Source organism: Bombus pascuorum, chromosome 3, assembly GCF_905332965.1.
Source record: "Bombus pascuorum chromosome 3, iyBomPasc1.1, whole genome shotgun sequence".
NCBI lineage: Eukaryota > Metazoa > Arthropoda > Insecta > Hymenoptera > Apidae > Bombus > Bombus pascuorum.
In genome coordinates, this window is record NC_083490.1 from 11828095 (window position 1) to 11849091 (window position 20997).

At 28.9% G+C, this 20997-nt stretch overlaps 2 protein-coding genes and 1 pseudogene across 6 annotated transcripts; 2 read left to right on the forward strand and 1 right to left on the reverse strand.

Annotated features, from left to right (window-relative positions):
- Window positions 1-248: 248 nt before the first annotated feature.
- On the forward strand, window positions 249-5481 carry LOC132905177 (DNA excision repair protein ERCC-6-like). Of its 5 annotated transcripts, XM_060956204.1 has the most exons (16): window positions 249-567; window positions 844-1076; window positions 1145-1431; window positions 1564-1620; window positions 1694-1756; window positions 1834-1963; window positions 2036-2188; window positions 2266-2393; window positions 2486-2640; window positions 2713-3027; window positions 3095-3289; window positions 3400-3549; window positions 3623-3733; window positions 3906-4109; window positions 4176-5082; window positions 5171-5481. In XM_060956204.1, the coding sequence occupies exons 1-16, from the start codon at window positions 478-480 to the stop codon at window positions 5350-5352; spliced, it is 3360 nt and encodes a 1119-aa protein (XP_060812187.1). In that variant the 5' UTR covers window positions 249-477; the 3' UTR covers window positions 5353-5481. The 5 variants fall into 5 exon arrangements, with proteins under 5 accessions (XP_060812187.1, XP_060812185.1, XP_060812186.1 ...); XM_060956202.1 differs by having other exon boundaries at window positions 1145-1620; XM_060956203.1 differs by having other exon boundaries at window positions 844-1052; window positions 1145-1620.
- Window positions 5482-6081: 600 nt separating this feature from the next.
- LOC132905181 (uncharacterized) lies at window positions 6082-8174 on the reverse strand (annotated as a pseudogene).
- Window positions 8175-9246: 1072 nt separating this feature from the next.
- Window positions 9247-20473, forward strand: LOC132905188 (MATH and LRR domain-containing protein PFE0570w-like). The gene is made up of 8 exons (XM_060956219.1): window positions 9247-9312; window positions 9481-10084; window positions 15611-15727; window positions 16402-18018; window positions 18109-18393; window positions 18475-18705; window positions 18788-18969; window positions 19283-20473. Exons 2-8 carry the CDS (start codon window positions 9950-9952, stop codon window positions 19755-19757), a joined length of 3042 nt encoding a protein of 1013 aa, XP_060812202.1. The 5' UTR covers window positions 9247-9312; window positions 9481-9949; the 3' UTR covers window positions 19758-20473.
- The last annotated feature ends 524 nt before the right edge of the window (window positions 20474-20997 follow it).

Consider the following 20997-nt stretch of genomic DNA (forward strand, 5'->3'; position numbering starts at 1 on the left):
TATTCTGATGATTTTGATCTGCATAATTTGTACTGATACTATATTTAATTTTATATAGAATTTAATGATTATAATACATATATATATATATATATATATATATACATTTATTTATTTATGGTACATAGTAAGTCATAACAGAGATTATAATATTATTTTGAATTTAATGAAAAAAAAAAACGATTTTAGTGCTACCATCTAACAATATTTACGTGAAATAACGTTTAATATGCCGGTAAAGCTAGGCGTGACAACAGTTATATCTATTTCCATTGACTGTAATATTACGCAAGTTGAATGACAATGTTTATTTATTAAATATTATATCAGGAAAATTAATAATTTAAAATTAAAACCATTTAAGATGTAGTTCTTAAAGTTCTACATTTTCTCAATTTTTAGCCACTTTCTGGTTATTGTTTATCACAGATTGTATTGTAACACGTGAAGGTATCATTTGATTTCATTATTGCAATCATGGAAAGTGATGATCAAGGACAAGTTTTTAATAATGAAAATTTTAATGGTATACACATAAATGGGAGAGATAACAGTTTGAGAGAGAAGGTTATATTATAAAATTGATTTAGTTAGAATATTTTTAAATTTTTATAACGGAAGAGAATATATAAAACATTTTTTTTTATTATCTTATCTTTCTTTTTAATTTATGTTATATATCTTATATATCTTATTTAAAATATGACAATAAAACATAATATATTACTTTTACTATCTGCAATTGTAATATTTGAAAAAGTTGAACATATACTATTATACAATATGTAACATAAAATTTAATCTATTCTTATCATATTGTTAGTAATAAAGAAATGTTATTAGGTTTTGTCAATAAGAAGTGAGGAAAGCATTTTTAATGAAGCATCAAAAGAAATTGATAATTTTATGAAATCAAATATAAAAACAAGAAAGGATTCAAAAGAATTAAACAATGATAATGGAACTGGTACTATAGATTGTTCAGGACAAACAAAATTAAAAAAACAAGTTCAAACTGGAGAAATTACACCCTTCCAAGCAATTGAAAAACAGTTTGATTTGTTAAAAACTAAAGGGTATATGATATTAATAAAATTGTTATAAGTAAAAATTATAAAAACTAAACTTAATATTCATTTTTCAGGACATTTAATAAATCCTCTCATTTACTTGATCTTGAAAAATATCTTCAACAGCAGGCTGAACTTGCCAAACAAAGAAAACGTTTGAAAGAAAATTCAAAGGCATCTAAGTATACTAATAATAACGCAGTAACAATTAAAAAACCAAAATTATTAAATACTCACCCTAAAGAATTTAAAATAGTGAAAAAAACAAAAATCAAAGCTAATAAGAAGAAATTAGTTTCTGAATTTGAAACATCAAAAAGCTTAAATAAAAACAATGATATTAATTATGAAACAGAAGATAGTAAGTTTGATCAAGTTGAGAATTCTACCAAAGAGGCTAAACATTCAAAAAATGAATTCATTTCCTGTAATAGTTCCAAAGATAATACTAAAGAGACATTGATTGAAAATACAACAAACATTAAATTTGCAGATATAACTAATGATTCTGATAGTGAATATGTACCGAGTGATGAACAAATAGATTCAGGTATATATTATCACTAGTTTAATTTGAAACTTAATATTTATTAATAAAGCATCGTTTTTTTTTTATTTTATAGAGGATGAAGGAAAATCATATAAAAAGAGAAAATCTTTTACCAAATCTGTTCATACAAAAAGAGGTAAACATAGTGATTCATCTTAACATTATTCATTATAATATGTCACTTTTATTAATATAGAATTATGAGAATTTTAGTTTTGGATGATGGAAATGAAGAGATGTATAGAGAAAGGGTAGAGAAAAGTGGTTATCCAAAGGATGAACCACTACACAAAATAGATAATTTATTTAAAATCCCTCAATCTATATGGAAAAAGTTATATAAGTATGAATAATTAAAAGACTGATTTATATATATATCTATTATGTGTATATATAAAACTGACTATTTTTTTAGATATCAGAAAGTGTCTGTACAATGGTTGTGGGAACTGCATCTACGTGGCTTAGGAGGGTTACTAGGTGATGAAATGGGTTTGGGAAAGACTGTTCAAGTAATTGCATTTCTTGCAGGTTTAGATTGTAGTGAATTACTGTCAGATGGTGGAAGGTACTTACTTTCTGTTTATTGATTATTTTAACAAAGTCACATTACATATTTAATTAATAATAACTACTTATTCATAGGTTCAGAGGTTTAGGACCCACTATAATTGTTTGTCCAGCTACTCTAATGGAACAATGGGTAAATCATTTTCATGAATGGTGGCCTATTTTAAGAGTGGCTGTTCTACATCAATGTGGAACTTATAATGGTAAGATAAAATCATCTGTTACTTTCTGCACTAACATATGGTAATAATGTGATATTTTATTACTTTTATATTATTAATAAATATTTTTTCAGGTAATTTGGAGTATTTAATGCACTCTTTAAAATCTGGTGGTGTATTAATTACTTCTTATTCTGGTATGCTTATACATAAAGATATACTTGTAACCAGTCAATGGCACTATGTCATACTTGATGAAGGTCACAAAATAAGAAATCCACAAGCAAAGGTAGTTTCTTGCTTTTAATCTGTGACAATTTTACAATTGGGTACAAATGCAATTGCAATTGAATTCTTGTAGATTAGTAAAGCAGTAAAGGAATTCTCAACACCACATCGACTTTTATTAACGGGTAGCCCTATGCAAAACTCCTTAAAAGAATTATGGTCCCTCTTTGATTTTATTCTACCTGGCAAGTTAGGCACTTTATCTGCATTTTTAGAGCATTGTGCAACCCCTATAACTCGTGGAGGATACACAAATGCTTCTCCTTTGCAAGAAGCTATCGCCCTTCAGGTCGCTACAATGCTTAGAGATACTATTACACCTTATATGCTCCGAAGAACAAAAAATGATGTGCAACATCATCTTAGTCTACCAGAAAAAAACGAACAGGTTTGTTACACAGTAGGATATTTTGTAAGAATTTATAATTTCACATCTCAATTCATGTTTTTTTTAGGTACTGTTTTGTAGTTTAACAGGAGAACAAAAGGAACTATATAAAGAATATTTACGTTCTGCAGATGTTAGTTTCATTTTGCATGAAAGGAATAATTCAGTAAGCAGAAGATACAGGGCTCGCCTCCTCATAGCATTATCAGTGCTTAGGAAGATATGTAATCATCCTGATTTGTTTCTTTATACAAATCCAGTTGTAAGTTTATAATTTATATATTTTATTTAAATCATAATTTAATTTATATTATAATATTTATATCACGCAGCGCGCTAATATTCATTGTATTCAAGTAAATGTACATTTAGGATTCAGATGAAGACATTGATGTATCAAATGAAGCATTGGAGAAGTTTGGATACTGGAAGCGCTCTGGTAAAATGATAGTGGTTCGGTCCCTTCTTAAAATTTGGAAAAAACAGGGACATAGAGTACTTCTTTTTACTCAAGGGAGACAAGTAAATAACTTATATAATTGTTTATAAACATACGTTATGTACAAAATAATGTATAACAAAGTTTTATTTGCAGATGATGCATGTTTTAGAATCTCTAGTACAAAGCGAAGAATATTCTTATTTAAGAATGGATGGAATTACTTCTATGTCACAACGACAAGAAACAATTCGTTTATTTAATAAGGTGTGTGTGTGTGTGTGTGCGCGCGTGCGTGCGTGCGTGCGTGCGTGCGTGCGTGCGTGCGTGCGTGTGTGTGTGTGTGTGTGTGTGTGTGTGTGTGTGTGTGTGTCGATAAACGGAAAATGTATTTTATTAATATTTTAAGCCTTTTTGTAATTTGATCTTTTTCATACAGGATCCATCATATTTTGTGTTTTTGTTAACTACGCGTGTTGGAGGTCTGGGAGTAAATTTGACTGGAGCAAATCGAGTAGTTATTTATGATCCGGATTGGAATCCAGCAACTGATGCTCAAGCAAGAGCACGTACATGGAGAATTGGACAAAACAAAAAAGTTACTATTTATAGACTTATTACTGCTGGTACTATTGAAGAAAAGGTAAAATTTTAAGTTTTCTTTTTGTTGAATATTTCGAAGTATTTATGAGATAACGTTTTGTTTCAGATGTATCACAGACAAATATTTAAAATACTTCTTGCAAATAAGGTTTTAGAAGATCCACGTCAACATAGATTGTTTAAAACTTCCGATTTAGTTGAACTTTTTAATTTTAATGAATCTATTGATAATAATTCTAGTGAAATAGATCAATTATTTGGACAATCTAGACCAGTTTCTTCGTCTACCAAATTTTCATCTAATAAAATTGAAAAAATGCGAAAATTAGCAGCTACCCTTAGTAAAAATATAAGTCAAAATACCTCAAACTCTACACCTGTAATACAAATAGCACATGCTATAGAGAATCATTATGTTTCAAGTTGCCATAATAATAATATTGATCAAGATATTTTAAAACATAATTATGAAATATTCAAGGATAATTTAACAAAAGAGGGTATTAAAAACGAGAGTAATTTTCATAAAAAAAATGAAGATATACTTTTTTCTGCAAATCAAGAAAGTACGAATGACAACAATATCCAAAATAAAATTTCAAAAAATATTGAATACAATACAGACAACACCTTAAATAATAAACTGGAAGATGAAGATCATACATTAACAAATAGATCAAATTCTGATATTAAAATACATGAAACATCAAATAAGGCTACTGTACAATGTCTATCTAATGATGCTAATATAACTGAAATTTTAGATAGAAATAACGAAACAGTAACATGTAATGTGAATATGAATGAAGATACGTTGTCAAACTTAAATAAAAATCATTGCAAAGAAAAAAGAAAAAGAAGTTCACGATTAGAAGAGCATGCTGCCTCAGCTCTATTTGAAGGAGAACGTGTCTCACATTTAATTGGACGACGTCTTGAACGTTCTCTGACAGAGGAACCTAAACTAATTGAAGATGATCAATACGTCTTAGAAAAATTATTTGCCAAAGCGAGTAATTATTCTCTTATTATACGAGTGTATTTTCTATTAAGATTTTTTATATACAATAATAGTAAAATATATAAAATATTCTTTCTTAGGCGTGACTTCTGCTTTTCAACACGAAACAGTATTATCAAATTCAGAATATAATTCTGATGACAAAAATCCAATGCAACGATTAGCGCGCGAAACAGCACAAGAAAATATGGACAGTATTCGTAAATCTCGTAAATGGTGTTGGAAGCCCATGTGGAATTCTATGTCGCCAAAAAATTACTGATTTTTATAGATGTATATAAGTAATTAACATTTAGTTTACATAATTTATTGAAAGTGATTCTTTATTCAGTTATCTTAAATTTTCTAATTAAATAAACAAATGAATCTTCTTAATATTGATCTAAATTTATGTTTATAGAAAATAACACTTTTTTGAAACTAAGTCAAGTATATAAGTACAACTCAATGAACATTTATGAACTTGAAGTATTTTTCCAAAACCTTATGTTAAAACAATCTTTTTTGCATTTCCACTGTAAATTAATTTCTATTTTTTTAATTGTGTAAAATATTACGTTGATATATAATCATTTATTAATTAAATATTAGACTATTTTTGTATATTAAATATAACGACATATTATTTTATAATGTATTATTTCAATGGTTTAGGAACAATAACTGTTAAGGAATAAGGAATTTTACTGTTTTTAAGTATACAATAATTTCACCCCACTATATTACCTATACGAAATAATTCATATCTTAGGCACTTACATGTAAAAGATAAATTGGAAAATAATTGACAGATGTAAATATTTTTACAATAAAAAAAATTTTGCTCTTTTTTTTTAATTAGATTAATCAAATATTTTCTTATGTATTATTATCTATAATTTTTTCGTAATTACAAATAAAATAAATTACAATATTTACATACACATATATATACGTATTGTAATTTATTATTAATTAGTCACTAGAAAATTTAAAATCTTATCTATATAACTAAACTAAATTTCTATTTACATTAATCCTTTACTATCTTTTACATTCAATGCCTTAGAAATTCTTCCAGTGTAGGACCACCTCTACCTAAAGGATCTTCAGGAAACATAACATAATTTCCTACAAATGTTGGGATCAATAGTCTTTTTTCGATTGTATCACGCCATTCTGGTTTTTCCAAATATAAATCTCTATATTGGTCTAAAGAAACTACGATACCTCCACACATTGTTGCATATTCTAATATATACCTAGAAGTGATAAGGAATACCATTTTATAAAATGAATAGTTCTCACAATAGTTAGAAAGAAAAACAATTTACCGATCATCGTAAGGAGTTATCCGTTTACCACCGATAACACGACTTGGTGTAAAAATTACTATTCCATCTGTGTATAACTTTTCAAGTAATGGGTGGTTTAATGATCTTCTATAATTAGGTACAAATACTTTAACAGAATGACCCCTTTTTTGGAAATACTCCACAACTATCTTGATTCCTTCCTCTGAAAATATTTTATGTTTACGATACCTAGAAAATATTAAATTTTTGCTGCACATATAATTATAATACATAAATTAAATATAATCTCCAAATAATCAATCATCATACGCCATAGCTATATTGTTGCCGTCAATAACTATCTCCCGTAAGTTATTAATTGGTTGAGATACACATGATCCAGTTGTAGACAATTGAGGATATGATATAAAGCTAGGCTCAAAAGTAGTTTGAAATCCAGGATTAGAAAAGTCATATAAATTAGGATAGTTATATGCAACTGGCATATTATATACAAGTGGTAATGTACTTGTACTAGATATAGTATGTATAGGAGATGTATCAAACGTAGTGGATATAGTAGGTATAATAGATGTATTAAATGTAGTGGATATAGTAGATGTAGCAGATGTATTAAATGTAGTGGATATAGTAGATGTAGCAGATGTATTAAATGTAGTGGATATAGTAGATGTAGTAGATGTAAATGTAGATGTAGTATAGTTTGTTATTGATCGTCTGAAATTTCTTGATCTTTGAGTTGTCTTTGGTTTTGTCATTGTAATATTTTTGCTTATATTATGAGGTTTAGGAAATTTCAATCTACATTTGCTGAAAGGTAAACAAGTTCTCGCATTTTCTTCTTCTTCTACTTTTTTGTTTTTTGCATCCTTTTCAGTATCTGTTTCATATTGTTGCAATATATCCTCATTGGATCGTAAGCAACTAAGATTATTCTTATTTGGTGTAGTATCTATCATAAAAATTCTATCATTCTTCTTTCGATCTATAGGTTCTTCTTCTGATTGATTTACAGATGGTACAAAAGATTTTATAGAGAGTAAAGAAGCTTTTGCACATGGTAAAATTTTCACAGATTGTGGTGGAATTTTTGCACATGGTGGAGGTTTTACAGATAATGGAGTTTTTGCACTTGGCACAGGAGTTTTTACAGACTGTGAAACAGTTTCTGTAGAGGGCACAACAGTTTCTGCAGATGGTGGAACAGCTTCTGCAGATAGTGGAACAGTTTCTGCAGATAGTGGAACAATTTCTGCAGATGGTGGAATAGTTTTTGTTGATGACCATACCACAACAATATCATCTAAACTTTGATTTATAGAATCTGAAACCAAAGCTATAAAATATTAAATTGTAATAATATTCTTAGTTAGAAAAATGTTATTTTATAGAAAACATATCTTTTACCTATGTTTTCATCATCTAAATCAATAATTGTGTTAGATACTGAAGGACAAGTTGAATTATTTTCTGATAATGCAACAATGTTCTTTTTCCTTTTTTTCCTTGGAGGTCCTTCTTCTACTGCAGTTTTTGTTTGACTTAATGTTTCATTTGAATTACATTGAGGATTTCCTTTACCATCTGTTGACAAATCTAAGAATCTCTTTCTTGTTTGTAGTTCTTGTTTACTTTCATCATCTTTATTATTTGATTCATTTTCATTATCGCTTAAAATAATAACGCTATCTTGTAAAGATTCTTTTGCAAAGCAAAAAGAATCTTTTCTTTTGTTAAAGACTTGGTTAGTATTACATAATAGTCGTTTTTGTGCTTGTGCCCATCTTTTGCTACTGCAATTATAAAAACAATTACTTGTGTGTGTGTATATATGTCTACATTTTATATATATCGTATAAATTCTCTTTGCATTTTCTATTACCTTAATTGGATATGTTTTAGTGGACTTTCATAGAATGTTCGTTTTACATTTTTTTGTACTTTTTTTTTTCTTGAAAATGCTTTTTGTTTCATTGGTTTTTGATTTTCGTAACAAATTATAACAGAGTTGTTTAAAGTACTCATTTTTAAATCATTTTTTTAAATATTTCACCCTCTTAAATTAACATTTACATGTTATAAAATAAAAATAAATGAAGTTTCGTTTCTTGAAACATATGTAAAAACAATTTTTAAATATCACTTAGTATTAACAAGAGATTTATAAAATAGTAATCCATAATTCTTAAATTAATAGTAATTAAATTAATAGTTTTAAGATATTCGATACTTACGAATAATATATTGTATATTAAGTATAGAATGAATCAATACTTGTAAATATTCGTACTTTGTTTATCAATAATATCGTAAAATTATGCAGATCACCAGCACCACTTAAATTCTCTTATGACGCTCACAAATCTTGTACATTTTTCACAATTAAATGTTCGTATCTTTCCGTCATTAATCTTTATTTAACCTCGTTTACAGTCTAACCTAAAGATACAAAACATGATAACATAACTCTAAATTTTAACCCAATTGAAATTGCTTTAGAGAGTATATAACCATTCATATGTTTACGATAAATATTATTTTATTTCCTTAATTATTTTAATAACTAAAACTAATATATTTCTTTACATCGTACCACTGTATTAAATTTAACTTCACCGAAAAATTGAAATGATACTTTCATTATATCATATGTTGTTTATCTTCTTGTTATTTTTATGAACAATACAAAAAACAAAAATAAATTAATAAATAAAAATGTAAATATTATTAGGGGCAGAAAACTGGATAAATATGAAATACTACATATTGCATATATATTAAATACGTTACGAAATATCATTATAGTTACAAAATATCAATCTCAAGAATGTTAATAGTAGATACTTAAATGCACAATACACAACACCAAAATTAGTTAGTTACCATTAATCCGTGAATATATAACATGAAATATAAGAGGACACAAAGTAAGTGATAGAGAAATAAACACAAAATAAATAAAACTTTTAGATTTGTATGAAATAGATGTGAAATAGGCTATACAACAATTGAGCGGCAATGCGTTATTACTGATTGTTAATGTCAATATGGCTATAATAGTATAAGCTTGTAGCTTTACTCTTTACGTGCCTTAGAAGATTCAAAAATAGGAAAACCCAAGAAAAAAGTCGAAATTTTCAATCACTTTGTCGATCTACTGTCGGTCTATATACAATGCTTCAAGTTAGACCGCGATGGAAGCGACCAATTACGAACACAGTAAATGTGTAATGCGAAACAGAGATCATCGATTGGTCGAAATTCGTACAACGGCGGAGGGGAAGGGAAGTGAATGTATGCTAGTCTGGCCCGAACGCGGCTACATCCCCGTGTCAGATCAGCGAGCAAGTAGTAACGTTAACGTTAAAATTTTGTCTTTTGTTTAATTCATTTCTATTTATTTTCCCGGTAATCTGGTTGAGTTCGAAAATCGTGGCATCGTTGAAACAAGCGGCTGATGATACGGGGATCGGGCCAAATAATACAAGCATTGGTTCTATGGTAAATTTTCAGTGTGATCAAGTAGTCGAAAGCGAATTCAGGCAGCCTTCAACGTAAACAAAAATGGAGTTAGGGGAGGGAGACGCGCAAATTTGTCGACTTTGCGGCCAATGCGAGAGTATATATATCGACGTTTTCGGTGAGGAAGGCACCAAACGATTTTTAGGATTAAAGATCCACACAAAAATCAACATTCTGGTGAGTACAAATGTAAGAGGTGTGTCATGGGGTCCGGGCCCCGTTTGTAGTTAGAGGAGGGGGTTAGAAAAATGGCCGGAGGGGAGAAGAGCATGAGAAGAAAAGATATTCTTTCTTTTTTTTGCTACCTTTGTTCTATTATATTTTATTCGCATTAATTTTCACTTGTGTAGTTTTAGTACTAATATCGTATTTACTTCTATGTTTAATGTTTGTTTTGAGAAAGAAATATTTATTTAAGTTTCATATTATTATTCCAAATGTGTGTCAAATTGTTTACGTAGACTTAAAGACTTCTTATGTAAATCCTAAATAATTGTATGTAATATATTTATAATTTAGAGACATGTACAATTGTATGTTATGATTATATGCTGTACAACAATGACTATTTTATTAAATACAAGATATCTAATTTGTAAGTAATCGTTTATTATCCTCATATTGGTATTCTTTATTTTATGATTGTATTATGTTTTATATCTTTTTTAAAATGAAATATCTTATAATCAATGTTTTATAAACGTGATTTGTTCTTGGAATCTGATTAACAAAAGACTGAATTTGGATTTGAAAGTATTCATTTTTTTAATCTATCTTTACTTTTTGAAGTTTATATAAACATAAGAAAATATTTGTTAATTCTATATCCAATATTTTTTACATGAACATTATATATTTGTTTTTAGATATTTGTAAATGGTTATAAATGTTATTGTATTTACACAATTATAATGATAAGTATGAATGTTAGCAATATATATTATTAGAGTGGGTACCAGATTATAAGAATTTTCAGAATGGTGTATCTACAGAGCGGTAGGGTTTTAATTAAATTGTTTATATATTCATAATTCTCCTTTAATAAGATAAAATATGGTTTCTCAATTCAATTAAAATTTGTATAGAATCAGATCTTCAAGTAAGATTTTAAAAATGACATATATTTAGTATTTAGATATTTTGTTTGAATCGCAGATAGATGAAAGGGATCCTCTGCCCAAGGCGATCTGTGTTCAATGTCTGGGCAAGCTCGAATTCGTTTGCGACTTCCAAGAGGAGTGTCTTCGCACCCAACAAGTGTTACGCGATCGATACAATCTACCACCCTTAACAGAGATTGTAAGTTCGTATTCAAATTTAATACATAGCTCTACCGCTCATCTATGATGCTACCAGAGCATACAGCTCACTTTTTTCTTTGAAATTCAAATAGTATAAAGTGGTATCATCTGGTATTTTGGTTCATAAAACAATCTTCAATCATAACATAAAAAAATTGTTTATTAAATATGCAGTTTTTAATATATTTGTATTTATAATAAAATGTATGTACCACAAATACCGGATTGAATTCATTTTCTGCAATAAAACTATTTCTGGTACCCGCTTCTACTTTTATTTCAATCTATCTCTAGGCTGAAGTAAAGACTGAAGATACAACACCAAGTACATCAACAAACAACAACAACAATGAAACCAACAAAAATCTTAATTCTCCTAATGATGGAAGTGTTAAAGAAGTAGAGCAACGTGTTTTAAGAACAGCTACAAAGACTCAGAGAAACTTGAGGAGTCAACAACAAGTAAAAGGCAATGAAGAAGCTCCAAAAGAGCAGAATAGTATTCAAAGTACAAGTGGAGACAATACAGAGAATATACAAATTGTTCAAAGTTCTGAAACAACTCCCACGCGATGGCTTAGAAGTAGACAAAGTACAGAAACAACTGCTGCAAATGAAACAGTGACTGATACGCCAATCGCAAATAGACTTAGAAGTCATGATAATACTGCCACAGAAATAACTGTTAGTCCACATAATAGCCCTAATGAAATTGGTGAGAAACTAGTTGGGAAGCAGCAAGATCCACACACTATACAAATTCCAACATCAGCATTAAATAAACTTCTAAGTATCGTGTCAAACTCTCCAAACATCGAAGTTTCTGTAAAAGAATCCCGAAATCAAAGCAGCGACATTGAAGATATTAGTTTTACTGTAGAATTATGTAAAAAGGAAAGTGACGATGTAGCTACTGTTCGAGCGCGAGTATTTCCAGATCAAGGTTCCTGTTTGGTGGACAAGGCAATCGTTGGTCTTTTACAAAATCAAAGTTGCGTAGAAGTAAATAGTATAATAAACACCATTATCAACAGTAGCCTGAAGAATGGCAGTTCAACGAAATTGAAGGATTCTGCTGAATTCGAGCAGAAATGGCAGGCTTCTCAGAACCCAGAAGAACTTTTCAGGATCGACGGAGAAGAAATTCGTGTCGACGATAACGTCGAACATGTCGTTACGGATAATCAAAACGGCTACTCTTGTAAATTGTGTTGTAAGTTCTATGAACGTAAGGACAAATGTATGGTTCACGTGAAAACCCACCTCGGTATTAAGCAGTATACTTGCATTTTGTGCAACGCTAAATTCGTATGCAAGTCCGATGTAATGAAGCATATTCGATGCTCACATACTAATCCTAGACCGATACAATGCCCAAAATGTCCAAAAAGGTTCAAGTCGAAATTTTATTTAATGGAGCACGACAACGTGCACAAAGGTGTGAGACCTTATTCTTGTACAGACTGCGGTCAAAGTTATCATCACAAAGTGTCTCTACAAATCCACATGAAATCACACTTACCTCCACAGAACTTAGCTTGCGAATATTGTGGCAAAGTGTTCCCGTACCGTACGAGATTGTTAAGTCATATAGCTAGCGTACATTTAAAAAATCGTCGCAATTTCAGGTGTCGATTCTGTTACAACCTGTATTCAAGTCTTTCAGTTTTGAATGAACATATTAAAACGCGTCACGCGACTACATACACTTGTGAAGTTTGTAGTAAAACGTTCAAAGTCGCGTCCAAGTATAAGGCTCACGTGTTACAACACTCAAATCCTAAGCCGTTCGTGTGTAACGTTTGTAACAATAGATACGCCTCCAAAGCATTCCTAAACGAACATCTATTGAAACACGAAGGGCTGAGGAAACATATCTGCCAAAAGTGTGGTGCAAGATTCGCACAAGCTAGTCATCTGGCTGCACACCGACACGTGCACGGTGAAAAAAAGCATGCCTGTCCGGAATGCGGACGAAAGTTTAATAGGCGTGATAACATGAAGGTACATAGAAAAAGACACTTTGAAGAAAAAAAGACTAGTAATAGCAAACAGAAGAACGCATCTAGTGGCGACGTTGCTTCCACTGCGTCCAACGAAAAGTAACGGTACTGACATAACTCTCATATTTTTTTAAGACTTAACTTAATTCATGGATGAGCTAGGGCTTTCCAAAAGAGACGTTTTTTTTAACTCTTAGTCAAACAACGTTATGTTAGTCGATAAAGCATTAGTTATTCAATAAATTAAAATTTTCAAAAATATTGCTGCAAGAATTAAAAGTAAAAGCTTTTTTAATCGCGAAAAATTTAGCAATATTAATCATGAGATATTGATTGATTTTACTTTTAAATTTTGGAGTAACTTACATTATCAGGTGAATAATTGCACTGTAATCAATTTTTTTCCTCTTTCATCGCTCGTTTCATTTTTTGTTTTTCTTTCTTTTTTCTTTTTTTACAGTAAGTTAGTCGTCATTTTGTACATAATGTAGTAGGTGTGCATTTAAGAGACTACTGGTATCTCCTAAGTATTTTTTCCATTTACATATACTACATTAGAAAATATTTTTGCACGTGAAACATTATTGATTAGAATTTACCAAAGCTATAATAAAGACAAGCCATGAAACATGACAGAATATTGGAATAAGACGTAACAAAAATTAAAAAAAGAAACGTCACGATTGATACTTATAATTGTAAGGAAGCCAAAGAGTATTATTGGATTCATTTTTATGGAAAATTTGTATGTCTATCGCACAGTTAGCTTTCTAGGAAAGATTAATTCATGAAAAGATGTAAATACAGGGCTTCCAAAGTCAAAAACTCCGACCAAGAAAGAATATAGAAGTGAAAAAAAATATTTTCTACATATTTTTACATGACTGTTTTTAATAGAACTGCAAAACTTTTAAATAATACATGTATAAAGTGTATTTTATTATATTTTCGATTCTATTTTATATGTAAAACTACATATGTATATAGATAAAGATTCAGAGCAAAAATAATGATTCATATAAGAAAATTGAAAATTTTCAAAATATATTATTATTGATTGATGATGAAAAATCTTTAGATTTAAGTGTACTATTGTTTCCGATAGATCTTATATTATTAAAACTAACGGATATTTTGCTATAAGGGTAGCGCATACAATAAATTATGTAAGAAAGCATATTATGTGATTTGCTAGAAAGAAAAACGTAGAACTATATCATAAGTGCCTTGGTCAACTCAATATATATTTTATTCATGTATTAAGCAAGAGCATTGGTGAATGAAAAAATCGTTAATGATTCTTTGAGTACGTATCACGTGCAACATTGATCTTCCTTCAGAAGAAAATTAGTCGTAATTCTTTGTGCTCAAATTGTCCTAATATAATTTAGGAACTATATTGAATATTTTGAAAGAGATGTTACATGAAATAATTGTTAAGTGATAAAAGATAGGAATAATTATGATATACATTTTTTCATTATTTTTACTTAAAATGTAATAGTTTTATATGGAGCAGAATTTAGTTAATGATGATAATAAATTGATAATGTTTTAGTTACTATTTTATACAATGCTTCAGAATATTCAGTATATGTATAATACTTTAACTTTTTTTTACAAAGTAAAACGTTCTACTTGTCTACCGCGTTTCTAAGATAAGAGCGCAAAGAATTATGTATGAACTATAATTATTACTTTTCCTCGGGACAAATTGTTCCCCGTGAGAACTGTTAATAAAATCGTGCGAAGGATATTACGTCTAACATTTAAACTCTCCTCGGATAACATAAGTGATAAGCAATAATTATTATTTTGTACAAGACGTTTGTTAAACCAATCTATTTTTCCATTTAGTAAGTAATAAGTAAGTCGATATATATATTGTATATATATACACTATATATACTGTGTATATATCTTAAGGTAAACATTAATATGTTATTAATGTGCAGTATGAATTAGCGTATATAACAATTTTTCGACAATAAAGAAAAAAGCATACATTTGTTTAAGGATTCCACAATTTTTCTCAATAAAGGTACGATATTTTTGGGACCGCTAATTACTTGATTTTCAGCCTTATTTTTCTCCATACCACTTCTAACTCATCTTGCATGGTAATTTATTTTTATCTTGCATGTACATAAAAGATACGAGTCAACGAGGTTTGTTCTGTTGTTACTAATATAATTCCTCTGTAGAATTCTAAGATAGTAGAAATAGCAGTATATTATTACTAAATTTAAAACCATTTAGATTTAGTCTTATTTTATTGCAAAATAGATTGTGATTAATTGGGGTATATCTTCTAGTAAAGTGTTGTGCTTTTTTTATGCTATCTATAAAGATAACGTGGATCATTCTTTGGACACAGAAGTTTCTTTTTGTTGTTTCAGATAAAGAAAAACGATGGGCTGCCGCAGATTGTTTGTTTGCGATGTTTGGGCATCCTGGAATTCATCTGCGACTTTTATGATCGCTGTCATCTGGTACAACAGGGGTTCTTGCAGGCTGTAAGCTATTGTAACTTGATACATTATCTAACTAAAATCTCGCGTTTGCTCATATCTACTTGTTGTTAGAGAAAATAAAATATACCAATATTTTTCTTATAAACAAACGAAGACAGCTTTAAAATGATAGGGGATAGATGAAAATTTTATTATACAAAATTTAAAAATTTGAGACGTTCAAGCGTTATATTAAGCTACACTGGAAATGGAGACGTTCCAAATATTTGTATTTTATGTATTATATTTTAAATAATAGTTGTATATTTATATATTATTTACTAAAGGGTATTTGTATTTTTTTAAATTGAATCATATATGATTCATTTACTTTTTCATATACGATTAATTTAAAAGGTATTTAATTTCAAGTTTGCAAAACTTATCATATGAAATACAAAGACAACATGAACGTTAAAGCGCTGCTTTTCATAAGTTGTATGAATTTAAAACTAAAATACTTCTTAAGCTTATTGTTTTCTATGCTTGTAATCTTAAAAAGAATACGATTTAATTTTTGTATTCACTTGTTGCATATGATTTTAAGAACATTTTGATTTCATTGATTATGACCTACGTAATCAAAATGTTTTTTTTTTTTAATTATAGAATTAAAATATTTAGAAGCTAATATTTCATTTCGGAAAGATTGGAAGTATTTTGTTTCTATTTCATAGAATCAAAATGCAACAGATGAGAAGTTCCAGCAAGATAGCGATGCTGAATCTGATAAGGAGAACGCTATTCCTTCTGCGAATGAGATGAAACGGAAAGCTAAGGCATTATCACCTGACAGTCTAAAGAGTACAAAAAATTATCTGTCCGAAAATAATACATCATGCTACAGGACTGGAAGAAAAGACGAAAACGTCAATCTAGTAAATAATTCCCCTATTAATGATGTTCACTCGGTTGCACAAACTACGGTGCATTTAAGCAATGTAATTTCATGTGAAAAAATATTGGGGAGTGATGCTAGTAATTTAGAAGAGAATACAAACAATTTAAAACATAAAAATTTAAACGACAGTATATCAAAAAAGACTGCAATTCGTACAAGGTCAATGAATAACTTGAACTCGCCGCAAAAAGATGAGGAGGACATTAATATAAATACACATCAACCTGTAGGACGTAGAAAAGGACAGAAAAACAAATTGAAGAGGATGAAAGGAGCCAGTTTCTCAGCAGGCAACAGAAAAAAGAGAAAAGTTGAAGAAATAAAAGAGAAGATAATCCAAAATGATATGGGTAAGAGTGATAGTTTAAATAGTAGTTTAAAAAGTTTGGATAACAAATGCAAAAGAAGCTACCTGCATGTTATTTACGATAATGATAAGTCCAATAGTGTGATTAATAATATTGAAACCTCTCCCAAACCACAAGTTGAGCAAGAGGCAGTGAAGGAACAGGTGGCAGTGGTGGACACATCCTCAAATATAATTTATACCAAAGTTAATGAACCTGATATTGTATACATAAATAATGAAAATGATCATACTAATGATGATTTAGTAATTAATAAATTAAAAGAAATGGAATCTGATAAAAACACAGAAAAACCTGGCAGCTATTTGAACAATACAGAAGATTGTTCTGTAAAAAGTAAAGCAATATCAGTTATTGTAAAGCAAGAGAAAGGAGAAGCAGAAAGTACTCCTCCTAGAAAGAATCAAAAGACAAATCAGCTTGTTTCGATTCCTAATGAGATACTAATGATGATAGATAAAACTGTAGTGAAGAATCATGATCAAAAAGAAAAACAGATAGATTTAACGCGGATATCTTGTTCATTGGTAGAGGAATCTGAAAAAACTGAAAATAGTGAGACTAATTTAGTAACAGTACAAAATATTATTAAGCATTCTGATGTTTCTAATAATCCGCAATCAAAAATATTTACAGAACAAAATCGTGTGACCGTTATAAGGTCTTTGCGATCTAATGAATTATCAAATCCAAAGATGATGCAGGAAGATTCCACAAAACCGTGCATTGCAATAGATGTAATAGACCAAAGTACTACAAATAAGATAGAATGTAACCTCAGCAAACGTTCATTATCTCGATTCAATGAAGATAGTTTTAATAAAATTAAAAGTAAAGATAGATCGTTTGGAAAAATCTCCGAATTGATAAGTGACGAACAAAAACAAGCTATTGAGACTTATTACACGGTGGACATGTCAATAATAAATTTGGAAGAAGTACAGAAGAACATAACGATAATTAATAAAAAGAATATACGCTGCAATATTTGTGGCACTCTTTATCTCAGGATGGATAAGTGTCAGGTAAGTTGTACAAATTATTTTTATTATACGTAAGAAATTATTCAAATTTGTAATAAAATACATAATAATAGTCATATTGTATTCTTGTAGGTACATATTTGGGGACATTTACAAATGAAGCCCTATCAATGCAAAGCTTGTGACTTTGCCACAGTTACTGTTAGCAATGTTCGATGCCATATCAGAAAAAGTCATTTAAAAATTAAACCATTCGCGTGCCATCTGTGTGAAAAACGATATGTAAATGCCATTTTATTAGAAGAGCATATTAATACTCATACAGGTGCCCGTCCATACAAGTGCAAGCTCTGTGATTTTGCAAGTTCCAGTAGACAAATATTAAATTATCATAATGCCACTCATAAACCATTGAAGGTACCATTAATAAAATTGATTAATCTATTAAATAATATATTAATTACCATATTTTATTTATTTATTTAAAAACTGTTATAGGATATTAATTGTAAACTTTGTGGAAAAGAGTTTTATTCAAAAAACAGATTGCGTGCACACATGATTGTACACAACAAAGATAAAGCTGTTATGTGTAAACTATGTTCTGCTTATTTATCTAATGCAGAAGCACTAGAAACGCATCATAGAAACATTCACATGCAAGATTATGTCTGTAACATATGCGGCAAACACACTAAGTCAAGAAAAGCTTTACACAATCATCAAAATGTAAGATATATTTTATTAATTTATTTAAAATTAATTAGTTACTGCTTTGGAATATAATTAAAAACACAAATTATATTCATAGGTTCACGCTGCTGCAAAATACAAATGTACTCTATGCCCAAATGTATATAAGAGTAGTCAAATACTAAAAGAACATCTTTTAAAACATGAAGGTATTAGAAAGTATAAATGTAATGTCTGTGAAAAGACGTTTGGTCAGCAATCTCATTTAGCTGCTCACATGGCAGTACATAGCAAAATTAGGTATGTTTTCTAATAATTTCTTAATGGTCTCTTACTTCACTGAATCCTGAGAAATACACTAATGACTGGAAGTATTAGAACTAATTGAAGTATTTATATTAAAGTATCAATCATATTCAGAAAGTTTGAAATACTTTTAATATTACAATAACAATGTAAAATATTAAATGCAGTGTAAAACAATTAAATAATTTTATTTTTCTACTAAAGTATTTAAAATATATATTAACATTATATATATTGAGTCATTTGGCGGACAATATGTCAATAATCTTTTAATATTATTTAATCATAATATATGTCTTATTTATAGATTTCATTGTCCTGGATGTGACAAACCTTTCAATCGTCTGGACAATATGAAGATACATACTAAACGATGTAAACCATTTTTGGCAAATCCAGAGCTGAAAAGTCTTTTAAGTAAGAGAGAAAGGACAATATCGTTCAATAACATAGCAGAATTAACTGCAGAACTAAAGACTGGTAATATGACAAGTTCTATGTCTCAAGTTTCTCTAGAAAACCAGAATGATGAAATATTAATAGTAAAGACTGTGGAGCAAGAACAGAAGACTGCATTAAATCTTTGCAAATTAGGGCTAAATATTTCTTGCATTGAACCAACAGAAAAAACATGGAATTCTGATAAGATGTATAATGAAAAAGAAGTAATGAAATCCTCTGAAATCAATGCAATTAAAGTCACAAATATCAATGACAGGTTAATTCCAGAAAATGAAAATGTGTCAATTTTTGAAAATGTCTTAGGGCCAGAAAATTATTAATATCTTTTTTTATTAAATTATGTCCATTATTTAAAAGTACTTAGACTTATGAACTCATAAATATTTTATGTTTAATAAGTTTTAATATGTTTGACTAAATTTAGATGATAACTAATGTTTAAGGTTTAATATTATATAATATTTTTATACGAGGAATACATTTTTTCGTGATCGATTGACTATAGATTAGGTAGATTATCGTATGAAAATCGATTTGCACGATAATTTGATTGCTACTGTTCATATTCAAAACAGTACGTAATTTATCATTATTTTATTGTTCGTGCATTTCGATTTTTGTCTAAAGAACTATTTACCTCGTCTTGATAATAAATTGATTTCAAGACCAAAGAAAATTACTAGTATAAACATATTTTTCAATGTAATCAAAGGTTTATCATCAAAGCGAAATGATACTCTCATACGCTTATTTAGTGGTAAGAAAAAGAAGACTGATAATAGATATGTATTTAAATTTATAACTACGAAAGTTCCTATTTAAAATAATTAAGTTTTGATCATGAAATGAAATGTATCATTCGTGTGGTAATGACTTTTATACGAAAGTATATATTATTAAAATCTCTTTATTGTAATTATTATCATAGTAATAATTTTTTAGTCATTAAATTTTTTATATCAGAGTGACAAGTCACACAAAATGCTTGCCACTTAAACCAAATAAAATATTAAATAAAAATAAATAAAAAAATAAAGACGTTTTAATATCCATATCCCAAAAATTTAGTCTATAAAAATGATTTTACTAATTGTTTATCTATCATTTAATTCTTTGCGAATGAAATGATTCCAAGCTGAACACTTTGTGGAGTCAAGCAACGATAGTCATTTGAAATTCTCTAGTGGGCAGGCAAAAAAGTATAACTCAAATTTTCGTCAGCAGGATAAGTGTACTAATATTTTCTACTACATTGTTGCTGTCTTTTATTTATGGTTCTAATAGTACATGTTAATTTTATTTCTTTTCCATTCTTTTACCTGAAATTTTAATAATATATTCAAAATCTAACACCTAATCTTACATTGCATTTTAAATGTTACATGTGCTTCCCTGTGAAACTAACAACTCTGATTTACATCAAAGAAAAGATTTCCTTTTTGCTTAAACTCTTTTGCCCACCCACTAGAGAATTATTAGTTCAACATTAAAATAATAGCAGTAGCTTTTCCGAATCTGTTATTATTTTCGACAAACGTACATGCATACAGTATGCACTTT